Consider the following 24,349-nt stretch of genomic DNA (forward strand, 5'->3'; position numbering starts at 1 on the left):
ACACAATGGAATACTATTCAGCCATTAGAAACAATGAATTCATGAAATTCTTAGGCAAATGGATGGAGCTAGAGAACATCATACTAAGTGAGGTAACCCAGACTCAAAAGATGAATCATTGTATGCACTCACTAATAAGTGGATATTAACCTAGAAAACTGGAATACCCAAAACATAATCCACACATCAAATGAGGTACAAGAAGAAAGGAGGAGTGGCCTCTTGTTCTGGAAAGACTCAGTGAAGCAGTATTCGGCAAAACCAGAACGGGGAAGTGTGAAGGGGTGGGTGGGAGGACAGGGGAAGAGAAGGGGGCTTACGGGACTTTCAGGGAGTGGGGGCTAGAAAAGGGAAAGCATTTGAAATGTAAATAAAAAATTATATCGAATAAAAAACAAACAAAAAAAATCCCCTCAGATCCTAAATGTGCAATGTTTGCATGTGAACTTAAAGAATTTTGTGTATTTATGTTCATTATTCCTTGTGTTCTGACAGTGAGAAGTAATGTGTCTAATGGTATTTTATTTCAAAGGATCGTGCAGAAAGAGCTGCTCGTTTTGCAAAGACAAAGGAAGCAGAGGCTGCCAAAGCTGCTGCCTTGCTGACCAAACAGACAGGAGCGGAAGTCAAGAGGGAGTCCTCAACACGAGACAGAAGGTACTTCTGGCTTTGTAAACTAAACCCTGAAATGGCTATGCATCTGGGGCTGGTTAGTATTTATTCCTATTATTTATTTTGAGGTAGAATCTCCCTGTGTTGCCCTAGCTAACCTGAAACTCATTGTGTAGACAAGGCTGGCCTTCAACGCATAGAGATCCATCTGCTTCTGCCTCCAAACTGCTGGGTTTAAAGACTTGTACCACCAAACCCAGCTCCTGGCTTATCTTTAGGAATTTTTTAATATTGGACAATTGCTAACTTTCATGATCAAATAAATATTATGTCTGGGTATGATGGAAGTATAACTTAATACCAACACTTGGGAGGCAGGCAGGTCTCTGTGAGTTGGAGGCTAACTTGACCTACTTAGTGAGTTCCAGGGCTACATGATGAGACCTTGTCTCAAAAAATTACTTTTTTAAAATTCTGATTTCTCAGAAAGGCTAAAGAAATGGCTCAGAGGTTGGAAACACTTGCTGCTCCTGCAGGGGACATGAGTTCAGTCCCTTTCACCTGCATCAGGTAGCTTAAAGCCACCCATAACTTTTTGCTCCAGAGGATCTTAAACCACCTTATGGCTTCCAAGGGCACCTAGACCTACTATAGGCATGCATTCACACAGACATGTATACCTAAATAAAAATAGAGTATACATCTTAAAAATAAAGTTTCTTAGAAAATGCAACAAATATTTACAACAAAATTTTAATAAAAGTATATCTGACACAGTAAAAAATAAAGATATGCTCTGATCATTCCTCAGAAGTCTTATTAAGATGTTCATAGTAGGAGCTAGAAAAATAGATTTTTAATTATGAATGTTCACTGTGCAATCATGATAAGGACTGAAATTTAGATCCCAGCACCCATGTAACAAGCCAAGAATCTACCAAATGTCTGTAACCCAGCTCAAAGAACTAGAGACTGTATTGCTAATGCTTGCTGACTTGTAGCCTAGCTGAGACAGTAGAGATCCCAGGTTCAAAGGAATAAGTTGAAAGTGACAGAAGGAGATCCCTTGCCTTCTTCCGGCCTCTGCATAGGTGCATGCGCAAATGTGTTTGCATGTCCTCTCCACAGATACAAAAGGTTTTGTTTCGTTTTTGTTTTTAAATCTCCAAGGGAACTTCCAGAAAGTCCAGAAAAATGATGTTGATTAGATGCCTTGATGCTACAGTTAAGGCAACTCACAACCCTGGCAGCTGGGAACCAAACTCATGTCCTCTGCAAGAGCAATAGGTTGAGGCTGGAGAGATGGCTCAGTGGTTAAGAGCACAGCCATCCATAATAAGATCTGATGCCCTCTTCTAGAGTGTCTGAAGACGGCTACAGTGTACTTACTAAAATAAATAAATAAATCTTTTTTTTTTAAAGAGCAATGGGTTCTCTTAACTGCTGTGCCATCTCTCTGTTCCTGATTTTTACAGAATTTTTAATCCTGAACTTCATAAGGAATTGGAGAAAATACTAGAAAATATATATTTGATAAGGAATTTGTACCTGGGCTATGAAAATCATTTGTATAGTTCAACAATGAAAAGATAACCCATCTCATATATGGGGAATGGATTGGAATCATTATTTCTCTAAAGATCTGATTTTCTAAAGAAAATGACCAATAAATAAGCCAGATGTTAGGACTATGCCTATACGTCTAACCCGTGGGAATCTTAATCAAGAAACAGCAAGTCTAAGGGCTGCTTGGGTTATTTATCAATCTCCAGACCAGTCTGTACATAGTAAAACTATCTCACAAAACCAAACTGCATTTCATACTCCCTAGCATAATTCAGTTTTAAAAACAATAACAGATTCAACAATAAAAGAATCAAGAACTTTTAGTTTGGTTTGGTTTTCTTTTTTCAAGACAGGGTTTCTCTGTGTAGCCGTGGCTGTCCTAGTACTCGCTCTGTAGACCAGGCTAGCCTCAGAGATCTACCTGCCTCTGTCTCCTGAGTGCTGGGATTAGAGGTATAAGCTACCTCCAAGACTGAATCAAGAACTTTGATTCTTGATTTTGGATGAATTTTGAAAACATAATGCTATATGGAAGATCACATATAACACAGTTCTTTTAGATGAACGGTCCTAACTAGGCAAATCAGTGCATAGTTGCTAGGGCCTGAGAGAGAAATGGGAATGATTACCAATGGGCTCAGGGTGATTTGGGGAAGTGATGAAGTATTCTACTATTAGTGTGATCATGGTTCTGTTTATTATTTTGTTTTTGTAGATTTTTAAGATTTACTTATTGTTATATGTAAGTACACCGTAGCAATCTTCAGCCGCACCAGAAGAGGGCATCAGATCTCAATAGGGATGGTTGTGAGCCATCATGTGGTTGCTGGGATTTGAACTCAGGACCTTCGGAAGAGCAGTCAGTGCTCTTAACCGCTGAGCCATCTCTCCAGCCCAACTTTTTTTTTTTTAAGCAGCTTTTTTTTAACATTCATTTTGGGCCTGGGATGGAGGTTGCATGCTTATCATGGGATCTATGATAATTCCTGAAAACAACAACTTTCAAAAATTAGTTTTCTCCTTCCTCCATGGAGATAAGCTCTTGACTGAGCTTAGGTCATCTCACCAGGCCCTTGTTTTGTTTTGAGATAAGGTTTCATTGAATATGTAGCCCAGGCTTGCCTCTAACTTGTGATCTTCCTGTTTTAGCCTCTCAAGTGATATGATTACAGGTTAACGGGCTTGCATGTTGAGCCATCTTTCCTGCCTAAAAAAGTACATTTTCACTCATAACTGAATTTTAGAAAGGAAGGAAGAAGGGAAGGAAGAAAACTACTTAGGGGATGGGAAAGCACACCATGGTACATGTGTGGAGGGAGATCAGATGACAAGCTGGGTGAGTCCGTTTCCTCCCTCCATTGTGGGGATCAGACTCATGATCATGCTTGGGAATGATTCCTGACCCACAGAGCTATCTCACCAGCCTTCTGTCTGAGAGTTGATGATACTGTTTGAGACTCTGTAGGTGAAGAAACTGACTTCATCCTGACTTTTCTCTTTTTTCGTAGCACCATTGCAAGAATTCAGTTCCGGCTGCCTGATGGTTCTTCCTTTACAAACCAATTTCCTTCTGATGCTCCTTTAGAAGAAGCAAGGCAGTTTGCTGCACAGGTAAGTTTATAAAGATAGTTGTGTGGGTTGGTAAAACCTTATAGGAAAAGTTTCAAAGCAGAACTTGACGGATGTAGATAAATTTTAATTTAGCTCCAGAAGAATAACAGGAGACAGCCCTGAGATAGAGGGATTTCTGGCTTGTATTATACATGATCACAGTATACAGCTGGCTCAGCAAAATTCTACTATCATGCTTAGCAAAAGAAATGAAAAGCAAGTGGTCTCCTAGATGTCAGATCTGAGAATGTGTCTGTCCTAGAAAGGAAAGGTTTCTCTTTGTTTTCTGAAAGTTGATTATTTTTCTATTGGTTAAGGCAGAAGATTAGGAATTTACTTCAAAAGTATGGGCTTACTCAAAAATCGGAGTGTCATGAAATTTGAGAACATAGGAAGTAAGAGAGGAGTAGTTTCCAATACTTTTTTTTCCTTTTAGTCCTGACTCAAATGGATCCCGGGTGTAGATCCTCCTTTAAGATCTAAGCTCTTTGTGTGTACCAGAATTTTTCTCATAACTTCAAGGTTAAAATTAGAGAGTTGGGATAGTGGGTTTAGACCTTTTCATAAACTACTCCTCAGAATAGTCTTTCCATCATGTTGAGTCACAAGGGAGCATGCCTCAAGAATTGCAGCACCCGCCTCAGATGATTGCTTCGATGCTTTGTTGTCTTGAGACCCCACAGGCTTGCTTTACTACAGCCACTGCAAGTACATGGGGGACTGTGTGGGAACAGAGCTCTGCTGTGGGCCAGCTGGATGGCTCAGCACTTAAAAGTGCTGCTACCAAGCCTAACAACTTTAGTTAGGTCCCAGGGCCCTCTGACCCCCACATATGTGCCACAGTGTGCACCCCCAGCCTCCCACACACTACTATAAAACAAGCAACAAAGTGGCAGCTGTACCTTTAAGTTTAGCTGTAGCTGGGGTCTTTTCTAGCATTTGGAAAACTTAGCCTAGTGACTCACCAACACAAACAAGAATTGTTGCCAGTATTTCTTAATAAAAATCTGGAATAGTTCAGTCTACACATTGACATGTATTCAAATACTTTTAAAAATGATAATAACTGATCTTCACTCCTGCAACTGAGCGGGCTGTTACAGCCAGGATCTCAGGAAACACCCAAGTGTAAGATCACTTGGGACTCAGTCTGCCAGGGCCCCACCTGCATCCAGAAGCTGGGCACAGCAGTCTGTGCACCTATCCTTCCAGGGGACATCTGCTCTTCAGGGAGTCCCACGGTTAGAGGTGAGGCCACCATCTTCACTCCTGTGACTGAGCGGGCTGTTGCAGCCAGGAACGCAGGGAACACCTGAGTGTAAGATTACTTGAGACTTGGTACACTAGGGCCCCACCTACACCCAGGACCTGGGCAGTGCCACAGGACTCTGTGACAGGGGAGAGCCAGTCACCCAGGGGTGCAGAGACAGGCTTGCAGGCACACAAGAGGGACAAACACCAGCCAGAGACAGTAGGAACAACTAACACCATAGATAGCCAGATGCCAAAAGGCAAATGCAGGAATGATACCAACAGAAATCAAGGCAACATGGAACCATCCGAACCCAATTCACCCACAACAGCAAGTCCTGGATACCCCAACACACCAGAAAAGCAAGATTTAGATTTAAAATCACAGCTCATGATACTGATGGAGGGCTTCAAAAAGGATATAAATAACTCCCTTAAAGAAATACAGGAGAACACAAGTAAACAGGGAGAAGCCCTTGAAGAACTAAGGGAAAACACAGCAAAACAGGTGAAGGAATTGAACAAAACCATCCAGGATCTAAAAATGGGAGTAAAAACAATAAAGAAATCACAAAGGGAACAACTCTGGACATAGAAAACCTAGGGAAGAAGTCAGGAGTCATGTTGCAAGCATCAACAACAGAATATAAGAGATAGAAGAGAGAATATCAGATGCAGAAGATACCATAGAAAGCATTGACACAACATTCAAAGAAAATGCAAAAATTTCCTGACCCAAAACATCCAAGAAATCCAGGACAAAATGAGAAGACCAAACCTAAGAATTACAGAAGAGAGAGAAGATTTCCAACTTAAAGGGCCAGTAAATGTCATCAACAAAATTACAGAAGAAAACTTCCCTAACCTAAAGAGATGCCCAAGAACATAAAAGAAGCCTACAGAGCTCCAAATAGATTTGACCAGAAAAGAAATTCCTCTCATCACATAATAATTAAAACACCAAATGCACTAAAAAAAGAAAGAATATTAAAGGCAGTAAGGGAAAAAGGTCAAATAACATATAAAGGCAGACCTATCCGAATTACACCAGATTTCTCACCAGAGACTATGAAAGCCAAAAGTAGATGTCATATAGACACTAAGGGAACACAAATGCCAACCCAGGCTGCTATACCCAGCAAATCTCTCAAGTACCATAGAAGGAGAAACCAAGGTATTCATGACAAACACAAATTTACACAATATCTTTCCACAAATCCAGCCCTTCAAAGGATAATGAATGGAAAGCACCAACAAAAGGAGGGAAACTACACACTAGAAAAAGCAAGAAATTAATCTTCTTTCAATATACACAAAAGAAGATAACCACACAAACATAAAAATTACATCACAAATAACAGGATACAACAGGGGCTGGAGAGATGGCTCAGCAGTTAAGAACACTGACTGCTCTTCCTGAGGTCCTGAGTTCAAATCCCAACAACCACATGGTGGCTCATGATGCCCTCTTCTGGAGTGTCCAAAGACAGCTATAGTACTTACATATAATAAATAAATACATCTTTAAAAAAAAAAGGAATCAACAGTCACTATTCCTTAATATCTCTTAACATCAATGGACTCAATTCCCCAATAAAAGACATAGACTAACAGACTGGATACGTAAACAGGACCCAACATTTTGCTGCATTCGGGAAACGCATCTCCATGTCAAAGACAAACACTACCTCAGAGTAAAAGGCCGGAAAACAATTTTCCAAGCAAATGGTCCTAGGAAACAAGCTGGCGTAGCCATTCTAATATCCAATAAAATAGACTTTCAACCAAAAGTCATCAAAAAAGACACGGAAGGACACTTTATACTCATCAAAGGAAAAGTCTACCAAACAGAGCTCTCAATTCTGAACAGCTATGCTCCAATTAAAAGGGCACCCTCATTCGTAAGAAAAAAAATTTACTAAAGCTTAAAGCATACATTGCACCTCATACAATAATTGTGTGTGACTTCAACACCCCTCTCTCCTCAATGGACCAATCAGGGAAACACAAACTAAACAGAGACACAGTGAAACTAACTGAAGTTTTGGACCAAATAGATTTTAATAGATATCTATAGAACATTTCATCCTAAATCAAAAGAATATACCTTCTCAGCACCTCATGGTACCGTCTCCAAAATTGACCATATAATTGGTCACAAATCAGACCTCTACAGATACAAGAAGATCGAAATAATCCCATGCCTCCTATCAGATCACTATGGAGTAAGGGTGGTCTTCAATAGCAACAAAAACAACAGAAAGCCCACATACACATGGAAACTGAACAATGCTCTACTCAAATGATACATTGGTCAAGGAAGAAATAAGGAAAGAAATCAAAGACTTTTTAGAAATTAATGAAAATGAAGGCACAACATACTCAAATTTATGGGACACAAAGCAGTGCTAAAAGGAAAACTCATAGCTCTGAATACCTCCAAAAAGAAGCTGGAGGGACTGGTGAGATAGCTCAGCAGTTAAGAGCACTGACTGCTCTTCCAAAGGTCTCTAGTTCAAATCCCAGCAACCACATGGTGGCTCACAGCCATCCCTATCAAGATCTGACGCCCTCTTCTGGAGTGTCTGAAGATAGCTACAGTGTACTTACATATAACAATAAATAAATCTTTTTTTTTTTGTTTTGTTTTGTTTTTCGAGACAGGGTTTCTCTGTGTAGCCCTGCTTATCCTGGAACTCACTCTGTAAACCAGGCTAGCCTCGAACTCAGAAATCCACCCGCCTCTGCCTCCCAAGTGCTGGGATTATAGGCGTGTGCCACCACTGCCCGGCTAAATAAATCTTTAAAAAAAAAAAAGAAGAAGCAGCAGCAGCAGCAGCTTGAGAGAGCATACACTAGCAGCTTAACAGCACACCTGAAAGCTTTAGAACAGAAAGGAGCTAATACACCCAAGAGGAGTAGAATGCAGGAAATCATCAAACTCAGGGCTGAAATCAACCAAGTAGAAACAGAAAGAACTATACAAAGAATCAACAAAACCAGGAGCTGGTTCTTTGAGAAAATCAAAAGAACTAACCAGAGGGCACAGAGACAGTATCCAAATTAACAAAATCAGAAATGAAAAGGGAGATAATAACAACCGAATCTGAGGAAACACAAAAAATCATTAGGTCCTATTACAAAGCCTATACTCAACACAACTGGAAAATCTGGATGAAATGGACAATTTCCTAGACAGATACCAAATACCAAAGTTAAATTAGGATCAGATAGACCACCTAAACAGTCCCATAATCCCTAAAAAAAATAGAAGCGGTCATTGAAAGTCTCCCAAGCAAAAAAAGCACAGGACCAGATGGTTTTAGTGCAGAATTCTATCAGACCTTCAAAGAAGACCTAACACCAAAACCATTCCACAAAATAGAAACAGAGGAATACTACCCAACTTGTTTTTTTTTTTTACTCCATGTTTATTTGTCTTTTTTTTCATTTTTTTCCAACTTGTTTTTTGAAGCCACAGAAAGATCCAACAAAGATGGATCTTATACCAAAACCACACAAAGATCCAACAAAGAAAGAGAATGTCAGACCAATTTCCCTTATGAATATCGATGCAAAAATACTCAATAAAATTCTTGCCAACCGAATCCAAGAACACATCAAAATAATCATTCACCATGATCAAGTAGGCTTCATCCCAAAGATGCAGGGATGGTTGAATATATGGAAATCCATCAATATAATTCACTATATAAACAAACTCAAAGAAAAAAAACCACATGGTCATTTCATTAGATGCTGAAACGGCATTTGACAAAATACAGCATCATTTCATATTAAAAGTACTTAAAGTTCTAGCTAGAACAATTAGACAACAAAAGGAGGTCAAAGGGATACAAATTGGAAAGGAAGAAGTCAAATTATCACTATTTGCAGATAATATGAGAGTATACTTAAGTGACACACACACACACACCAAAAAAAAAAAAAAAAAAAAAAAAAAAAAAAAACCAGAGAACTCCTACAGCTGATAAACAACTTCAGCAAAGTGGCCGGATATAAAATTAACTCAAACAAATCAGTAGACTTCCTATACTCAAAAGATAAACAGACTGAGAAATTAGGGAAACGACACCCTTCACAATAGTAACAAACAATATTAAGTATCTTGGTGTAACTCTAAGCAAACAAGTGAAAGATCTGTATGACAAGAACTTCAAGTCTCTGAAGAAAGAAATTGAAGAAGACCTCAGATGATAGAAAGATTTCCATGCTCATGGATTGGCAGGATTAATATAGTAAAAATGGCCATCTTGCCAAAAGCAATCTACAGAGTCAGTGCAATCCCCATCAAAATCCCAACTCAATTCTTCATAGAGTTAGAAAGAGCAATTCTCAAATTCATCTAGAATAACAAAAAACCCAGGATAGCTAAAACTATTCTCAACAGTAAAAAACTTCTGCGGGAATCAGTATCCTGGACCTCAGTCAGTACTACAGAGCAATAGTGTTAAAAACTTCATGGTATTGGTCAATAGGACAGAACGGCAACCAACAAATTGGGAAAAGATCTTTACCTACATCCGACAGAGGGCTAATATCCCATATATGCAAAGAACTCAAGAAGTTATACTCCAGAGAGCCAAATAACTCTATTAAAAAGTGGGATACAGAGCTAAACAAAGAATTTTCACCTAAGGAATATCGAATGGCTGAGACACACCTAAAGAAATGTTCATGTGTCCTGGTGGGTCACTTGCCTGAGCAGTGGAGCCAAGGACCACCAGACAACTTTCCCCGGAACCCAGCCTGGAGTCTGGGGGGGAGGGGCTTGCCCAAACTGTTAAATGGTCTGACCACTATTAAAGTTGGGGCCTCGATCAGTAAACTATAGTCCTGGCCTCCTCCTTTTCACCGTTTCCCTGATCCATCCCTCAGTTTCTGTTCCAGGAACCCGGTTTGCAGTAGCTGCAGGCAGCTACAGAATGTAACATTCTGTAGGATTCCCCAGCATGTAATAAGGACACATGACACATGCTCCACTATGTTCATAGCAGCCCTATTTATAATAGCCAAAAGCTGGAAAGAACCCAGATGTCCCTCAACAGAGGAATGGATACAGAAAATGTGGTATATTTACACAATGGAATACTACTCAGCTATTAAAAACAATGAATTCATGAAATTCTTAGGCAAATGGGTGGAACTGGAAAATATCCTAAGTGAGGTAACCCAATCACAAAAGAACACAAATGGTATGCACTCACTGATAAATGGATATTAGCCCAGAAGCTTGGCATACACAAGACACAATTCACATATCCAATGATGCCCAAGAAGAAGGAAGAACAAAGTATGGATCCTCTGGTCCTTCTTAGAATGGGGAACAAAATACCCACAAGGAGGAGATACAGAGACAAAGGGTGGAGCAAAGTCTGAGGGAAAGACCATCCAGAGACTACTCCACCTAGTGATCCATCCCATATACAATTACAAAATCCAGACACAAATACTTGCTGACTGGAGCCATATATAGGTGTCACCTGGGAGGCTCTGCTAGTGCATGACAAATACAGAGGGGGGACACTCTCAGCCAACCATTGAACTGAGCACAGGGTCCCCAATGGGGGAGTTAGAGAGAGGACCCAAGGAGCTGAAGGGGTTTGCAGCGCCATAGGAGGAACAATGATATGAGTCACCCAGTACTCCCAGAGCTCCCAGGGACAAAAACATCATCCAGGTAGTACACATGGAGTTACCCATGGCTCCAGATGCATAGGCAGCAGAAGATGGCCTTATTGGACATCAAAGAGCCGAGAGGCCCTTGGTCCTGGGAAGGCTCGATGCTGCAGGTATAGGGGTACCAGGACAGGGAAGCGTGAGGGGATTGATTGGGGAACAGGAGGAAGCTCGGAGATGGCTTATGGGGCTTTGGAGGGATGGGGATCAGGAAAGGGGAAATCATTTGAAATGTAAATAAAGAATATATCTAATTAAAAAAATTATAATAACCATTAATTCCCTTAATATGTAGGCAAACCCCATATTAACATATTTTATGGATACCATTTTTTCTGTTTTATTTTTATTTATGACTTTATGACTGATGTTTGAGTGTGAGTGTGCACATGTGTTTTCAAAACAACTTTCAGGGGTTGATTCTCCTTTCACAGTGCGTTCCAGAATCAAACTCGAGTCATCAGGCTTAATTATGACACAGTATCTTACATAACTTTTTCATATTCACATTTACTAACCCTTTACTCTGTCACCCTTCCTCTCCCCTGAATTCTGCTTGTCTTTCTTTCCCTTAGTAGTACCCGTATACTTTGTCATAAATGCTTTGTGTATATAGATCACTGTATACACTCATAAGTATATCAGTATCCAGGTACACATACAAGAAAACTGTAGTAGTTGCCTGACTTGCTTTGCTCTGTATGCTCTCCAGTTCCATCTACTTTCCTATAAATGAAATAATTTCTTTTATTCAGTTGAATAAAACTTTATTAGTATATATACCACATTTTCTCTGTCTACTCATCATGATGAATAACTGTTGTTTTGACCACTGAGAATAGAACAGGATCATCTACTACTTTTAGGTACTTATGTCTCTATCACATTTGGGGTTTGTTGTTGTTCTGAAACAATTTTTTTTTTTAAGTCCTAGCACTTGTGAGGCAGAGGCAAGTGAATCTAAAGCCAGCCTGGTCTGTACCCTGTCTCTCAAAAAAAAAAAAAAAAAAAAAAAAAGAGGAGGAGGAGGAATGGGGGTGGGGGATTTAAACTGTAGATTATAGATCTTTCACTGTTCTTTAATAAATACAAGATCCAGTCGCAGCATAGAGGAGCTTTAATATGACCAGTGCCTTTTTAAAAGTCTTTACAGTATCTTATTTTGTGTGGGAATGGGAGAGCAGTATGCAGTCCACAGCACGTGTGTGAGGATCAGAGGATAAATTGAAAGGTCAATTCTCTCCCTAGCTGGCTGGCCCGCAGAGAAAACACGCTGCCCACATAGCCCTTCCTTACTTGCAGCAGTTATAAAGCAAGGCAGTAGTCATTTTTTTAGATGCTAGAAGTTTTGTTTTTTTTTTTTACCATTTCAATTTGGTATTTCTCAACTACTTTTTGAAACACGGTTTTTCTAAGTGATTTTAAATATCTAATTGAATTTTGTAAATTAAGATAATTTTAATTGTAACAATCATTTTAGAGTCTAAAACAATGCATCTTGGTAGTGCCTTATTTCTTAAAGACAACTTTGTAAGGTTTACAATTCACTGCTCTGTTTCAGACTGTTGGCAACACCTATGGTAATTTTTCACTAGCCACCATGTTTCCCAGAAGAGAGTTCACCAGGGAAGACTATAAGAGGAAGCTGCTGGATCTGGAGCTCGCCCCCAGCGCCTCTGTGGTGCTGCTGCCAGTATGCATACTGTTCTGGGTTCTGCTCTGGGGGTTTCTGTCTGCCCTATTCTTGCACACTTCTTAGACTTTGAAGAAGAAAAAGGCTATGTGTAATTAAAATAACAAAGTAGTCAAAACTAGATCAATTTATAGTACATTTATTCATTCTGCGCTTTATAAATTTATAGTGCTAATGTTTTGTGAGGCTTTGAAATTTCAACTGTTTTATCTGCAAAAAAATTAACAGAAGAAAACAAATATTGAGTTGTTTCATCTGTAAACTCTTAGCCTATGACTATACTGTCTACCACATTGCAAATATATATAAAAATATAAAAATAACATTTATTTCTTTAAGTATAGCTTGCTTTTTTTTGAAAGCAAGTGTCCAAGAAAGCTCACTATGTAGACTAGACTGACCTTGAACTTAAAGAGATCTGCCTGCCTCTACCTCCCAAGTTCTGAGACTAAAGGCATGCATGCTGCCACACCCAGTAAATATAACACTTTCATCTCCTCTGGAGAAAAGAGACTCAGCAAGCTAAGATGCTGCCAAGGTTTACCTGAAGGGTCAGCTGGGTTTTCATGTCCTGGCTACTATAATTTTCCCTGCTCTAACCTAGAGCTGCCACCACACTGCAAACAGCCCAGCAATTAGGATGTCATGGTGTTTACCAGATTTTATTACCAGAGTATATACTTCTCTCTCTTTTTTTTATATGAGTATACTATAGCTGTGTTCAGAAACACCAGAAGGGGGCATTAGACCCCATTATAGATGGTAGTGAGCCACCATGTGGTTGCTGAGAATTGAACTCAGGACCTCTGGAAGAGCAGTCAGTGGTCCTTTTTTTTTTTTTTTTTTTTTTTTTTTGGTTTTTCGAGACACAGTTTCTCTGTGTAGCCCTGGCTGTCCTGGAACTCACTCCGTAGACCAGGCTGGCCTCAAACTCAGAAATCCTCCCAAGTGCTGGGATTACAGGCGTGCCCCACCACTGCCCGGCCGCAGTCAGTGCTCTTAACTGCTGAGCCATCTCTCCAGCCCTGAACCAGCTGCTTTCAAGAAATAGTAAACCATCTGTAATCGGATCTGATGCCCTCTTTTTGTGTGCCTGAAGAGAGCTGTACTCATACAAAAAATAAATAATTCTTTTAAACAAAACCAGCTGGTTCAGAGTTACAGAATGGCTTGACGATTAGAGTGTGCTGCTCTCTTAGAGGATACAGGTTCAGTTCCCAGCACACACATAGCAACTCACAACTGTCCAGTTCCGGGGGATTTGATGTCCTCTTAGGATCTGCCTGGGCCCCAAGCACACACTTAGTACACATACATAACATCCAGGCAAAAACATTAATACACATAGAAGGAGACTAAAGTTTTAAAGTTGATTCAGCCAGGTGTGGTGAGGTGCTGGATAGCTGGCTCATCAGTTAAGAGCACTTGCTGCTTTTGCAGAGGACCCAGCTTTAGTTCCTAGTCCCAACATGGTGGCTCACAGCTGTCTGGAGTTCCAGTTCCAGGTGATGAGTGTGATGCATACAGTCATGTACACACATACACATAAAATTATTTGTTTAAAAGGAGAAACAGCTGAGCGTGCTTGGGAGGCAGAGGCAGGCAGATGTACAGATATTTGTGAGTTCCAGGGCAGCTTGGTCTACAGAGTGAGTTTCAGGATGGCCAGAGCTGAGTAGTGAGACGCTGCCTCAATAAAAGTAAATAAACAGTAAAAACAGCTCTAGGAGTCCCCGTGAGTTCGTGGGCACATGGAGAGAAGGAAAAGATGGTCATTTTTACTTCCTTAGATTTCCAGATAAAAGGAGTATCTAAGACCCAAATGTGATTCCGCTGTACTAATATAATTATTACTTCTTTGTTTATTTTTTTTATCTTTTTTTTTCTAGGCAGGCCGGCCGGCCACATCCATTGTCCACTCTTCTAATGGAGACATTTGGACATTACTGGGGACGGTGCTTTATCCATTCCTGGCCATATGGAGACTAATTAGCAATTTTTTATTTAGTAATCCTCCTCCTGCACAGACTTCAGCAAGAGCCACATCCCCAGAGCCTTCAAACTCTGCGTCATCCAACAAGTCAGAGAAAAGGTATATATATGTTCTTGTCTTCTCTGTTGGTACAATGCACAGGTCACGTACAGTGCTTCCCTCAATCCTTGGTGCTAGTAAAGCAACTTTGCCTCTTTTTCCCCATTCACTGAACACTCTTTATTCCATAATTACCAGTACAGTCTCCCCCCCCCCCAAGTACATAGTGCCATGATTTTTGTTGTTTTTGAGATGGGGTCCCAGTGTTACCCTGGCTGGCCTCAAACTTAGAGAGATCCTTCTGCCTTTGCTTCCCAAGTGCTGGATTAAAGACTTGTGCCACCACACTGGGGTTGGGGATGGGAGGGAGATGGATATGATATCATGAGTTTAGCCTGGATGGGGATAAAGAAGATAATTAGTTGAGTCTATTCTAGGCTATATAGTGAAACCCTGAGCCAAAAGGAAAATGCAAAACACGAAAAAAAGAGAATGCTTTCAGACCTACTTTTAATTCTTTAGCCAAAGCCCTGACTTTTATCACAGATCAAAGATTTAGTTCTGTGGACAGCAATGATAGCTTTAGTCCATACTCCAATAGCATATTCAAAACAGGTTAACAGGGAGTATTATCCAGAAGGAGGTTATACCACCGTCTAACAAATATTATTTATTCTTGTTACATGTACTCTGTTAGCTTTTGTCTTGCAGGGGGTTCTCAGGCTAGCTCTGTTTATGACCTTGAACTTCCTGCCTCTTCTCTCCAAGGGCTAGGATAATAGTTGTTGGCTGCTACACTCACTTCTCTCCGGCCCTGCTAAAGAGCAGATATTTAGACATTGTAGCAAATGTGTCATCTCTCAGAGCTGTCACTCTGCTGTCTGGAGATACCTACTCCTGTATTTCTCTGATTCTTTGTGGTTGTTTTAGTTAAGGTTTCATTGCTGTGGGGAGACACCATGGCCAAGGCAACTCTTAGAAGGGACAGCCTTTAATTGGGGCTGGCTTACAGGTTCAGAGGTTCAGTCCAGTATCATCATAGCAGGAAGCATGGCAGCGCCAGGCAGGCATGGTCCTGGAAAAGCCAAAAGCTCTACATCTTGATCAGTCAGGAGAGGCCTGGGACTTCCTCAGGAGGAGGCTCTCTGCCATACTAGATGAAGCTTGAACATAGGCCCTCAGAGCCCACACCCAGGGTGATGAATTTCCTTCAACAAGGCCACACCTCCAAATAGCGCCACTTCCCATGAGCCAAGCATATGCAAACTACTACATTGATATATATGATTGATATATATGAATCAGCAATCGGCTCATATGGTCTCTGTCTTGACTGTTAGATACCAAGATCAATACCTTAGTCTCGCTAAAGAGCAGTTAGAAATATTTGATTCTGTAATTACTGTAGTGTAGACTAGGGTGCCATGTGAACTGTTATCTCAGACGGAGGAGAGGGCAGGCTGGAACTGAGAGGGTAGGTTTGATGTCCCATGCTTCTCCATTTCTTGTTGTTCATAAGATGTTCTAAACATAGACTCTTTCCTGCTGTCAAATAAGGAAGTCCTGTTTATTCTTGGTTATAAGTCATTGGTAAAGGTTTTGAAAGGATTGCAAATGACTGACTGGCCATTTCTCTCAGTTAAGGTACAACTGGAGCTTTGTTTAGCTTCTAGGTCGCTCTGTAAATTATATCTAGAATGTGTGTCAGCTTGTATGAGGTTGTTTTTTTAAAAGGAGCAGTTAGCAAATGATCATGTTCTTCTAGGGTTTAATAAGTCATCTGAAAAATGGACAATATGATTTGGCTAATTTGACTTATATAACTGAGGAGATTAAATTATTGAAGACTAATACACCTGGAATCCCAGCACTTGGGAGGCAGAGAGAGGCAGGCGGATTTCTGAGTTCGAGGCCAGCCTGGTCTACAGAGTAAGTTTCAGGACAGCCAGGGCTACACAGAGAAACCCTGACTCAAAAAACCTGGAAAAACCAAAAAAGACTAATAAAACTGATTATTGCAGCAGAGGTACAGATATCTCCTACAGATTTCATTATTAAAAGCTAAAAATAAAATATAGTCACCCATCCTAAATCAGAGGAGACATGATAAACAGCTTTGTGTTTGTCTTTTATGTCACCTTTTTTCTTCTTCTCTCTTTCATTTCAGGGAACCAGTCCGAAAAAGAGTGCTGGAAAAGCGAGGGGAAGACTTTAAAAAGGAAGGGAAAATATACAGACTGAGGACTCAAGATGATGGCGAGGACGAGAACAACACCTGGAATGGAAACTCCACGCAGCAGATGTAGTGTAGCAAGCGGTGTACCGTCACCACCGTTTCCTTAGGACTCCACTCAACTAGACTGCTGCTGGAGAAGTGGGTCTGCTTTATGTTTCAGACCATGTATAGTCTTTATTTTCTGCTAAGAGGTTTTGAGTTAAGTTGTTTAACCTGAAAAAGTCAGAACATGAGGTAGCTGGATGCTAGGTCCTTGTATAGGCTAACCAGCTGCTCAGCCTAAAAGGATCCCAAGGCTGCCCTGCCACCGCCAGTTCCACTCAGACTCCACAGCCCTCGAGCCCAATGTTTCATTTAGGATACTTTTTGCTGCAAGATTCTCAAGCCACACACAGTAATTAATACGTCACTGAGTAGTCTGAGCCCCGAGCACGACAGCGAGCTAATCAGGTGATAACTGATGTTTAGCGTTTCTCTTTGCACTCATCAGCCTCAAAAAAAAAAATCTTGTAGTTTTTGATCTTACTTAAATATTAAATAAAAACAGTTTTCAAAAAACTAGAATGATCTTATTTTTGCTGTAAGCATCTTTTTGTTGTACAGGGCTGTATCGAAGTCACTTTTGCCTGACTTTTCCTCCCAGTGCTGTCCTGAAGATGTCAGCAAAATAACTGACTACGTTTATTTAAAAATAAAATGTAGAGACTCTGTATCCTACGTTACTGATGTATTTGTCTTAAAATCTGTTCTCCTCAATGCAGACAGAAGAGAACGGCCAGTCTGTAGCTTAGCTTGCCCGCTCATATTTGTACTGGACTCTCACATCAGCAGTCACACTTCCAAAGGCCAGTGGGTAGGACTAGGGAGAGAGCAGACACTTCGCCCCATTAGTCCTAAGTTTGGAAGACATTCTCAGACTTAATACTTCCACCGCAAGTAGTGGTGTTTGAAACGTGGGATATGTTTTGCTGCTGTTCTGTTCTTAGAATGGAAAGTCATCTTGACCATTTGTCAGAGAATTTGGCTTGTGATACAGGAGGAAGAGCTCTCCTCCCCTGTGGAGTAGTAAGTGTGTACGCTGGTAGTGATGGCAGGAAGCAGTGTGGCAGCTGAAGTGCTGGAGGAGCAGAGCCTTTGTGAAAACATGCCCAGGAACTTTAAATGTTTCCTATTGTCACACACTAGCTTTTTCTAAATAATGATCCTCATTGCAGACATTTAGCTATGAATAGGTCTAATATTAGTTAACTTAAAAATTGGGAACAACTAAATGCCTTCTGTGGATGTAATTTCTGTTGAGAAATGGTATATACGAATCCATACTTGCCATGTTTACTGAATGCCTTCCATGTTGGCAGAAGGAAGGCAGGAGGCACAGCTGCAGGCACAGGGTGAGTTCAGCTGTGTAAATAAACTGTGTGGAGGACAGTGCACTTGTGTGTGTAAGGGAACAACACGCTGATGATGGATGTCCTTGGAGTTCTCTTGCACTCTTAAATTCTTGCACTCTTCTGCATTGACCACATTAGTTACACTAGTTAAAGAGAAGTTTTTGCCAAGCATGGTGGCTCACACTTAAAATCCCAGCACCTGGGAATCAGATGCAGGAGTTTAAGAGCCAGTCTTGTCTGCATAGCAAGTTCAGGCCAGCCGGAGCTACAAGGTAAAAAGTAAGGACAAAAATGCAAGTTTTAAAAAACTTTCTAGTAACCATTTCATCTAAGATCCAGTCATCTAAACAGGCAGCGAGCTGGGTGAGGCATCTCATCCCTGTATCCAGGTACTTGGGAGGTAGAGCAGGGGAATCAAAAGTTCAAGATTATCCTCAGGTACAGGTTCAAATCCAGCCTAGGCTGAATGAGATCTGTCTCTGCAATAACGAGGCAATATATGACTTTTAAAAAATACTTGTCAAATGGTATGAATCCTGGAGAAACATTAAGTACCTCAAGTCAGTTTGTCTTGAAAAATCAAATACAAGTCTTAAAATGTCCATAGTTCATGTGTAAGAGGATTCCTCTTCAATATGATCTCTTAAAAAGTACACATGGTTGAAAAAGCTCCAAAATATAAGAAAATGGTGTCTCTGTCCTAGCATCTTACCCCAATACCATTACCCAGAGGTAATCTCTAGTAATAATTTCTAATGTAATTTTCAGAAAAATTTTATGCATATAAGCAAATATGTAAAATTTATTTTTAAATAAATGGGATCCTATTGTATGTAGTACCCGGCATTTGCTCTTTCCTTGGTCAAGTCTCAAAGACCTTGGCCTGCCCACACAGCTAGCTGTCTCATTCTTACTTCCGTATCAGTTCGGTGGACATAAGGACCCAACTGATCGGTTATATTCTGTGGTTTTTCAAAATTATCCGGTTAGCCCAGGTGTGGTGGCACAAGCGTTTGATCCCAGCATTCTACAGGCAGAGGTAATAGGATCTCTGTTTGAGGTTAGCCTGGTCTACATAGTTCCAGGCTGACTCAAACTACACAGTGAGACCTTATCTCAAAAACAAAACAAAATTGCTTGTTTGGTTTTTCTGTTGCCGAGATGAGCATCCTAGAGGGGAGAGTTATTCTGACTGAAAGTGGACATGCTTTGTTAACCTTAGAGGATATCTGTGGTTTGGATCATGGAAGATGCCAGATCAGCTCTTTGAAAAGTTGCATGAATTGGCATACTCCTCATCAGGGTGTGAGATGCGCGCGCCGGGCCCCCCACCCCCACCCCGTGCTATCTGCCATCCTCCCTCTCTGTCCACATTGTAGATGTGCTTGTGTGAGTGAACATGAACTTTGGGTTGGTGTTGATTTGATTTTTTGTTGTTGTTTTGTTCTGTTGTATTGAGACAAGCTCTCACCACAGACTCAATGTATAATCCATGCTGTCTGTGAACTCACAGGGTTCCTGTCTGTCTCCTGAGTGCTGGGTTAAAGGCTTGCCTACAACTGAGACAGCGGTCAATATTCCCAGTCAAGCCGACTGACTTTGAAACTGTCTTCCAGTTTGACTTTTGTATTTTTCCTACTGATTTGTAAAAACTCTGTGCATATAAGAAAATCAACTCTACTAACATATGCTGTGACTATTTTGTCCTTTAATCTTTTTATTTGTAAAGATTGCTTTTATTATGTGTATGTTGGTGGGTGCACACAAAAACAGGAAGAGCATTAGAACCCCTGGAGCTGAGGTTACAGGCTGGGAACTGAACTAAAGTCAGGTCCTGCAAGAGTGATGAAACATTAAGTACTCGGCCATTTTTCCAGCCTCCTAAAAATTGTTTTTCATTATAGTTAGGGAGAAAGGGCGGGAGGGGAGGAGGGAGGTGGGGAGCAGGAATGAGCATGGAGGTCAGAGGACAATTTGTGGAGATCACTTCCTCCACTATATGTGTCCTGGCCACAAATTCAGGTTGTCAGGGTTGAGAGCCACCGAGCAGGCTCAAGAGCCCTCTTTATTTTGTTTTTAACGTGGGCAGAGTTATTAGTGTGTTTCTTTTTAGCCTCTGGGTTTTGAGTCCCTAGGTTTCTAGGGAAAGAGTCACAGTCATCGTTCCCATTTCAAATCCTAACTTTTTATATCCTAACATTTTTATTTGAGGGAGGGGCGATTGAAATGGTTTTTTTCTGGGTAGCCTCATGTGTCCTGGAAATCTAGACCTATATTTAAACTCTAATACAGTTTACTTTTTTTAAAAAAAATGTTTTTACTTCATGTGTATGAATATTTTGCTTGAATGTATGCGAACATAGTATTTGCTACCTGATGCTTGCAGAGGCCAGCAGAGGTGTCCCTTGGAACTGGCATTAGGGGTAGCTGTAGGCCATTCGTTATTGGTGCTAGGGCCTGAACCTGGAAACTCTGCAAGACTAGCCACGTTCTTAGCTGCCGAGCCATCTCTCTAGCTCCAGTTGATAGCACTTGGTCATCTCAGATTTAGAAGCACCCACATTTGACCTATGGTAGTACATGTCTATAACCACTGAAGTCTCAAGCAGAGGCTAAAGGATAACCCCAAGTTCTAGGTTACCTTGATCTACATGGAGTTCTAGTGTCAGCCATGGGTAAAAAGTTATGCCCCTTTCAAAAGATTCAAATCCCAAACCATTTGGCAGCCTGTTCTATCAGCAGGAAAAAAATGTGTGTTCACCAAAGTCCCTGACTGCCAAGCTAGTCGCAGAACCTTTGGATAAGGACTATTTTTTAGAAGATAGTGTCTATGTATAGGTGTTTTACCTGTATGTATCACATGCACACAGTGCCACAGAAGCCACAAGAGGGCATTGGATCCCCAGAACTGTAGTTCTAGACAGTTATTAGCTGCTGTATGGATGCTGAGAATCAAACCCAAGTCCTCTTGGTTTGTGCTCTTAACTGCTGAGCCATGCCTTCAGCTCCCTGAATAGAAATTTCTATGGATATACTTTAGGTTAGGAATGCTTATAAAAAACAAACTTCAAACAGAATCACTCTTACTTGTTTTTAAATTTTTAATATTTTATATGCATGGGTATTTTCCCAACATGTATGTCCCTGTATCACATACATGCCTTGTTTCCAAGGAAGCCAGAAGAGGGCATTGGATCCCCTGGAACTGGAGTTAGCAACGGTTATGAGCTGCCATGTTGGGACTGGGAATGAAAACTCAGGTACTCTAGGAGAGTAGCAGTTGCTCTTAATGGCTGAACCATCTCTCTAGCCATGTAATAATCTTTTTAAATTAGCCAAAAACTGTGGGGTAAGGGGCTAGGAATTGGACCTTTGAATCTGATAAGCAAGTGTTTTGCCATGGTGCTATGCCCCTGGCTCTACTGCCCCGTCTTCCCCTGGCAGGATCTCCTGATGTGTGATCCAAGCTGGCCTCAAACTGGAAAGCCTCCTGCCTCTACCTCCTGAGTGCTAGGATTACAGACAGGCACGTAATATCATGGCAGTAGGCTTAGATTTTTTAAGAACCTTTTTTTTTAAAGATTTATATGTAAGTACACTGTCACTGTCTTCAGACACCCCAGAAGAAGGCATCAGATCCCATTACAGATGGTTGTGAGCCACCATGTGGTTGCTAGGAATTGAACTCAGGACCTCTGGAAAAGTAGTCAGTGCTCGTAAATGGCTGAGCCATCTCTCCAGTCCTTAAAATCTACTTTTGATATGAGTTCACAAATCCTACCCCACGCCAACCCAATTCCCAAACCCCGTTTCTAGCCCACAGCCAAAGGTAGGGGAGAAAAGATGGTAAATAGGACAAGGGAATATTGACCTGTTTAGAAGTAGTTCCTTGGGGCATTTCCAATCTCTGTCAGGATACCAAACACAAATCAGCAGCGGTGGCACGATCTAACAGGAACCGCCAGGCCTCCACCAAATTGGCACAAGTTAGCAGGAGCAACCAGAACCAGCTGGGATGCCAGTTCTCTGCCCTGCCTCCCTCAAGGAAGCAGTGAAGACCGAGTCTCGAGACCAAGGAGGCATTGCAAGGCTAGCTGTGCCGGCCTGCCATCACTGAGGAATCCTGTTTATACTCTCTCCAAAATGTCCTCCCACAGGTCTTGCCTCAGCAAAATACCATGTGAGTCAGTTTCACAGGACATATCCAGAAACTTCCAGTTCACACGGATAGATTGCTTTTCATTTTTATTTAATTCGTTATTAGTTGGCATGGGGTTTCTTTAGCCCTGACTATCCTAGAGGTTGCTATTTAGACCAAGCTGGCTTCAAACTCACAGAGATCCTCCTGCCTCTGCCTCCCAAGTACTAGGATTGAAGGGTGTGTGTGTGTGTGTGTGTGTGTGTGTGTGTGTCACCATACCTGGCTTGCTTTTTATTTTAAAAATAATAACCTGGCTGGGCTGTGGTGGTGCACGTCTTTAATCCCAGCACTTGGGATGCAGAGGCAGGTGGATTTCTGAGTTCGAGCCAGCCTATACAGAGAAACCCTGTCTCGAAAAACAAAAAAAAACAAAAAAAAAAAACAAAAACAAAAAAAAAAAACAACAACAACAAAAAAAAAAGTTCATGAGAGAACAATTTCCTAGCTATCTAAAAATGGTCTGGAACAAATGAGATTTCAAGTGTTCTCCATGGTGATGGTTCCTTTGTGTGTACAAGACAGTTGCTGAAGGCCAAACCGTATCTCTGTCCTCTCCCATTGGTGTCAAGGTGCGTTGTGTAAATGGATGATAAACAGAGGAGCCACTGTATGTCTCCAAAACGTTCTGGCCAAAGACAGGCAAAGTCATCCGCCCCAAGAGACTCAGAGCAGAGAGAAACGAAGCTCCAGGTAATATAGCTCTTGTAAGGCGGAAGTGGGGAGGCGGTCAGGACTGTGGTACTGAGCTTAGAGAAGGTGGTCCTTTCAGAAAGGCCTCCCAGGCTGAGGAAAGCGAAGAAGGGAGTACGGGGTGGTCAGGGACCCGCCTGTATGCAACATGACACACCACAGACAGAAGAGGAAGGGATGCGAGCTCCACAGGCCAGGCTCGAGTCACTCGGGCCTTCAGGCTGCAGCTCGGGGCCTGCCGTCCATCATGTGATTTCAGGAGAGCAGGGAGGTGGCAAGGGAGACAGAGCAAAGGCCCCAGGGAACATAAGCCGGCAGCCCTGGTCTGGATTTGGAAATGCTTCTCGTAGCTTCATGCAATCCCCTCGCACCCACTTGTCAAGAGCAGCCACAGCAGGACACAATACAGGTCTCTATTTTCCATTTTATTCTTCATAGGTTTATGGAAAGAACTGAAAGGGGAAAGAGCTGGTTCTTCCTAAAGGAAGTCGGTGCCCTGAGTCTACCCTCAGACACTGAAATGAGTGTCATGAGGCAGCTCAGCCTCCAGGTTTCCCCAGGGGCACCTTGCAGGCTTCTCAGAGGCTGCAGGAAAATTCCCATTGAGAAGCTTCAAGATGGAAATTACCTCCAACAGTGCTCGTAAAGCCACGAGGAAGCTCAGTGCAGGCCGGAGTCCCGTGCTAGCATGCCTGCTTAAAGAAACCAGGCCACTCTGCGACTTGGGGCGGTGATGACTCGTCAGAAGGAGGAGATTGGGCTCAGGCTGTGCTGGCTGGGCTGTGTGTCCCCTTGCTTGGGGCGCTTGCAGTATTTGTACAGCAGAAAGGCCAGGCCGCAGGCTGCCAGCAGCAGAAGGGCAAAGAGCACATACAGCGCCGTCTGTGCCTCCGCCGCGCCCAGCATCAGCCCCAGGAAGGGCACCTCTGACCTCACAGGGCTGGCAGTGGGCCCAGCATCTAGGGAAAGACAGTGGGGGCTCAGGCTCGGCACTGCAGACACCAGGCTGCTCTGAACAGTCCTGCTGATTCCTGCAGTCCAGACGCTGCAGAGTGCACACCGCAGACATACACAGGACAAGCAAGCTCGTGGCCGTGGTGTTGGCATGGGTCCCCTTCGCTGCTGTGGTGGTGTTTTTATAATTTTTTAATTTGTTTGTTTAACGTGTACATGCATACCATGATGTGTAGGGTTGGAAGACGGCCTTCAGGAATGCTATCCTGGGTTCCTGGTATTGAACTCATGCCATAGTGCTTTGACCTGCACCACACAACCACACACTCCACTCGTTTTCCCGCTGGGACTGGCCTCTAGCTAGGTAGGAGGCTGGAGATGACTTGAAACTACAGACTCTCCCCCTCCCCTC

The 24,349-nt window shown here is 41.9% G+C and overlaps 2 protein-coding genes across 2 annotated transcripts in view; one reads left to right on the forward strand and one right to left on the reverse strand.

Annotated features, from left to right (window-relative positions):
- The window catches only part of Ubxn4 (UBX domain protein 4), a 39,559-nt gene extending 22,142 nt beyond the window's left edge, over positions 1-17,417 (forward strand). The window contains exons 9-13 of the mRNA XM_052200176.1: positions 533-657; positions 3,687-3,789; positions 12,302-12,433; positions 14,323-14,525; positions 16,633-17,417. Of these exons, the coding sequence (XP_052056136.1) occupies positions 533-657; positions 3,687-3,789; positions 12,302-12,433; positions 14,323-14,525; positions 16,633-16,771 (702 nt within the window). The 3' untranslated portion in view covers positions 16,772-17,417. The remainder of the gene's footprint in view (positions 1-532; positions 658-3,686; positions 3,790-12,301; positions 12,434-14,322; positions 14,526-16,632) is intronic.
- A 5,978-nt stretch (positions 17,418-23,395) lies between these two features.
- The window catches only part of Lct (lactase), a 38,885-nt gene continuing 37,931 nt past the window's right edge, over positions 23,396-24,349 (reverse strand). The window contains exon 17 of the mRNA XM_052201085.1: positions 23,396-23,942. Coding sequence (XP_052057045.1) covers positions 23,725-23,942 — 218 coding nt within the window. The 3' untranslated portion in view covers positions 23,396-23,724. The remainder of the gene's footprint in view (positions 23,943-24,349) is intronic.

The sequence above is a fragment of the Apodemus sylvaticus genome, chromosome 12 (genome assembly GCF_947179515.1).
Source record: "Apodemus sylvaticus chromosome 12, mApoSyl1.1, whole genome shotgun sequence".
Taxonomy (NCBI): domain Eukaryota; kingdom Metazoa; phylum Chordata; class Mammalia; order Rodentia; family Muridae; genus Apodemus; species Apodemus sylvaticus.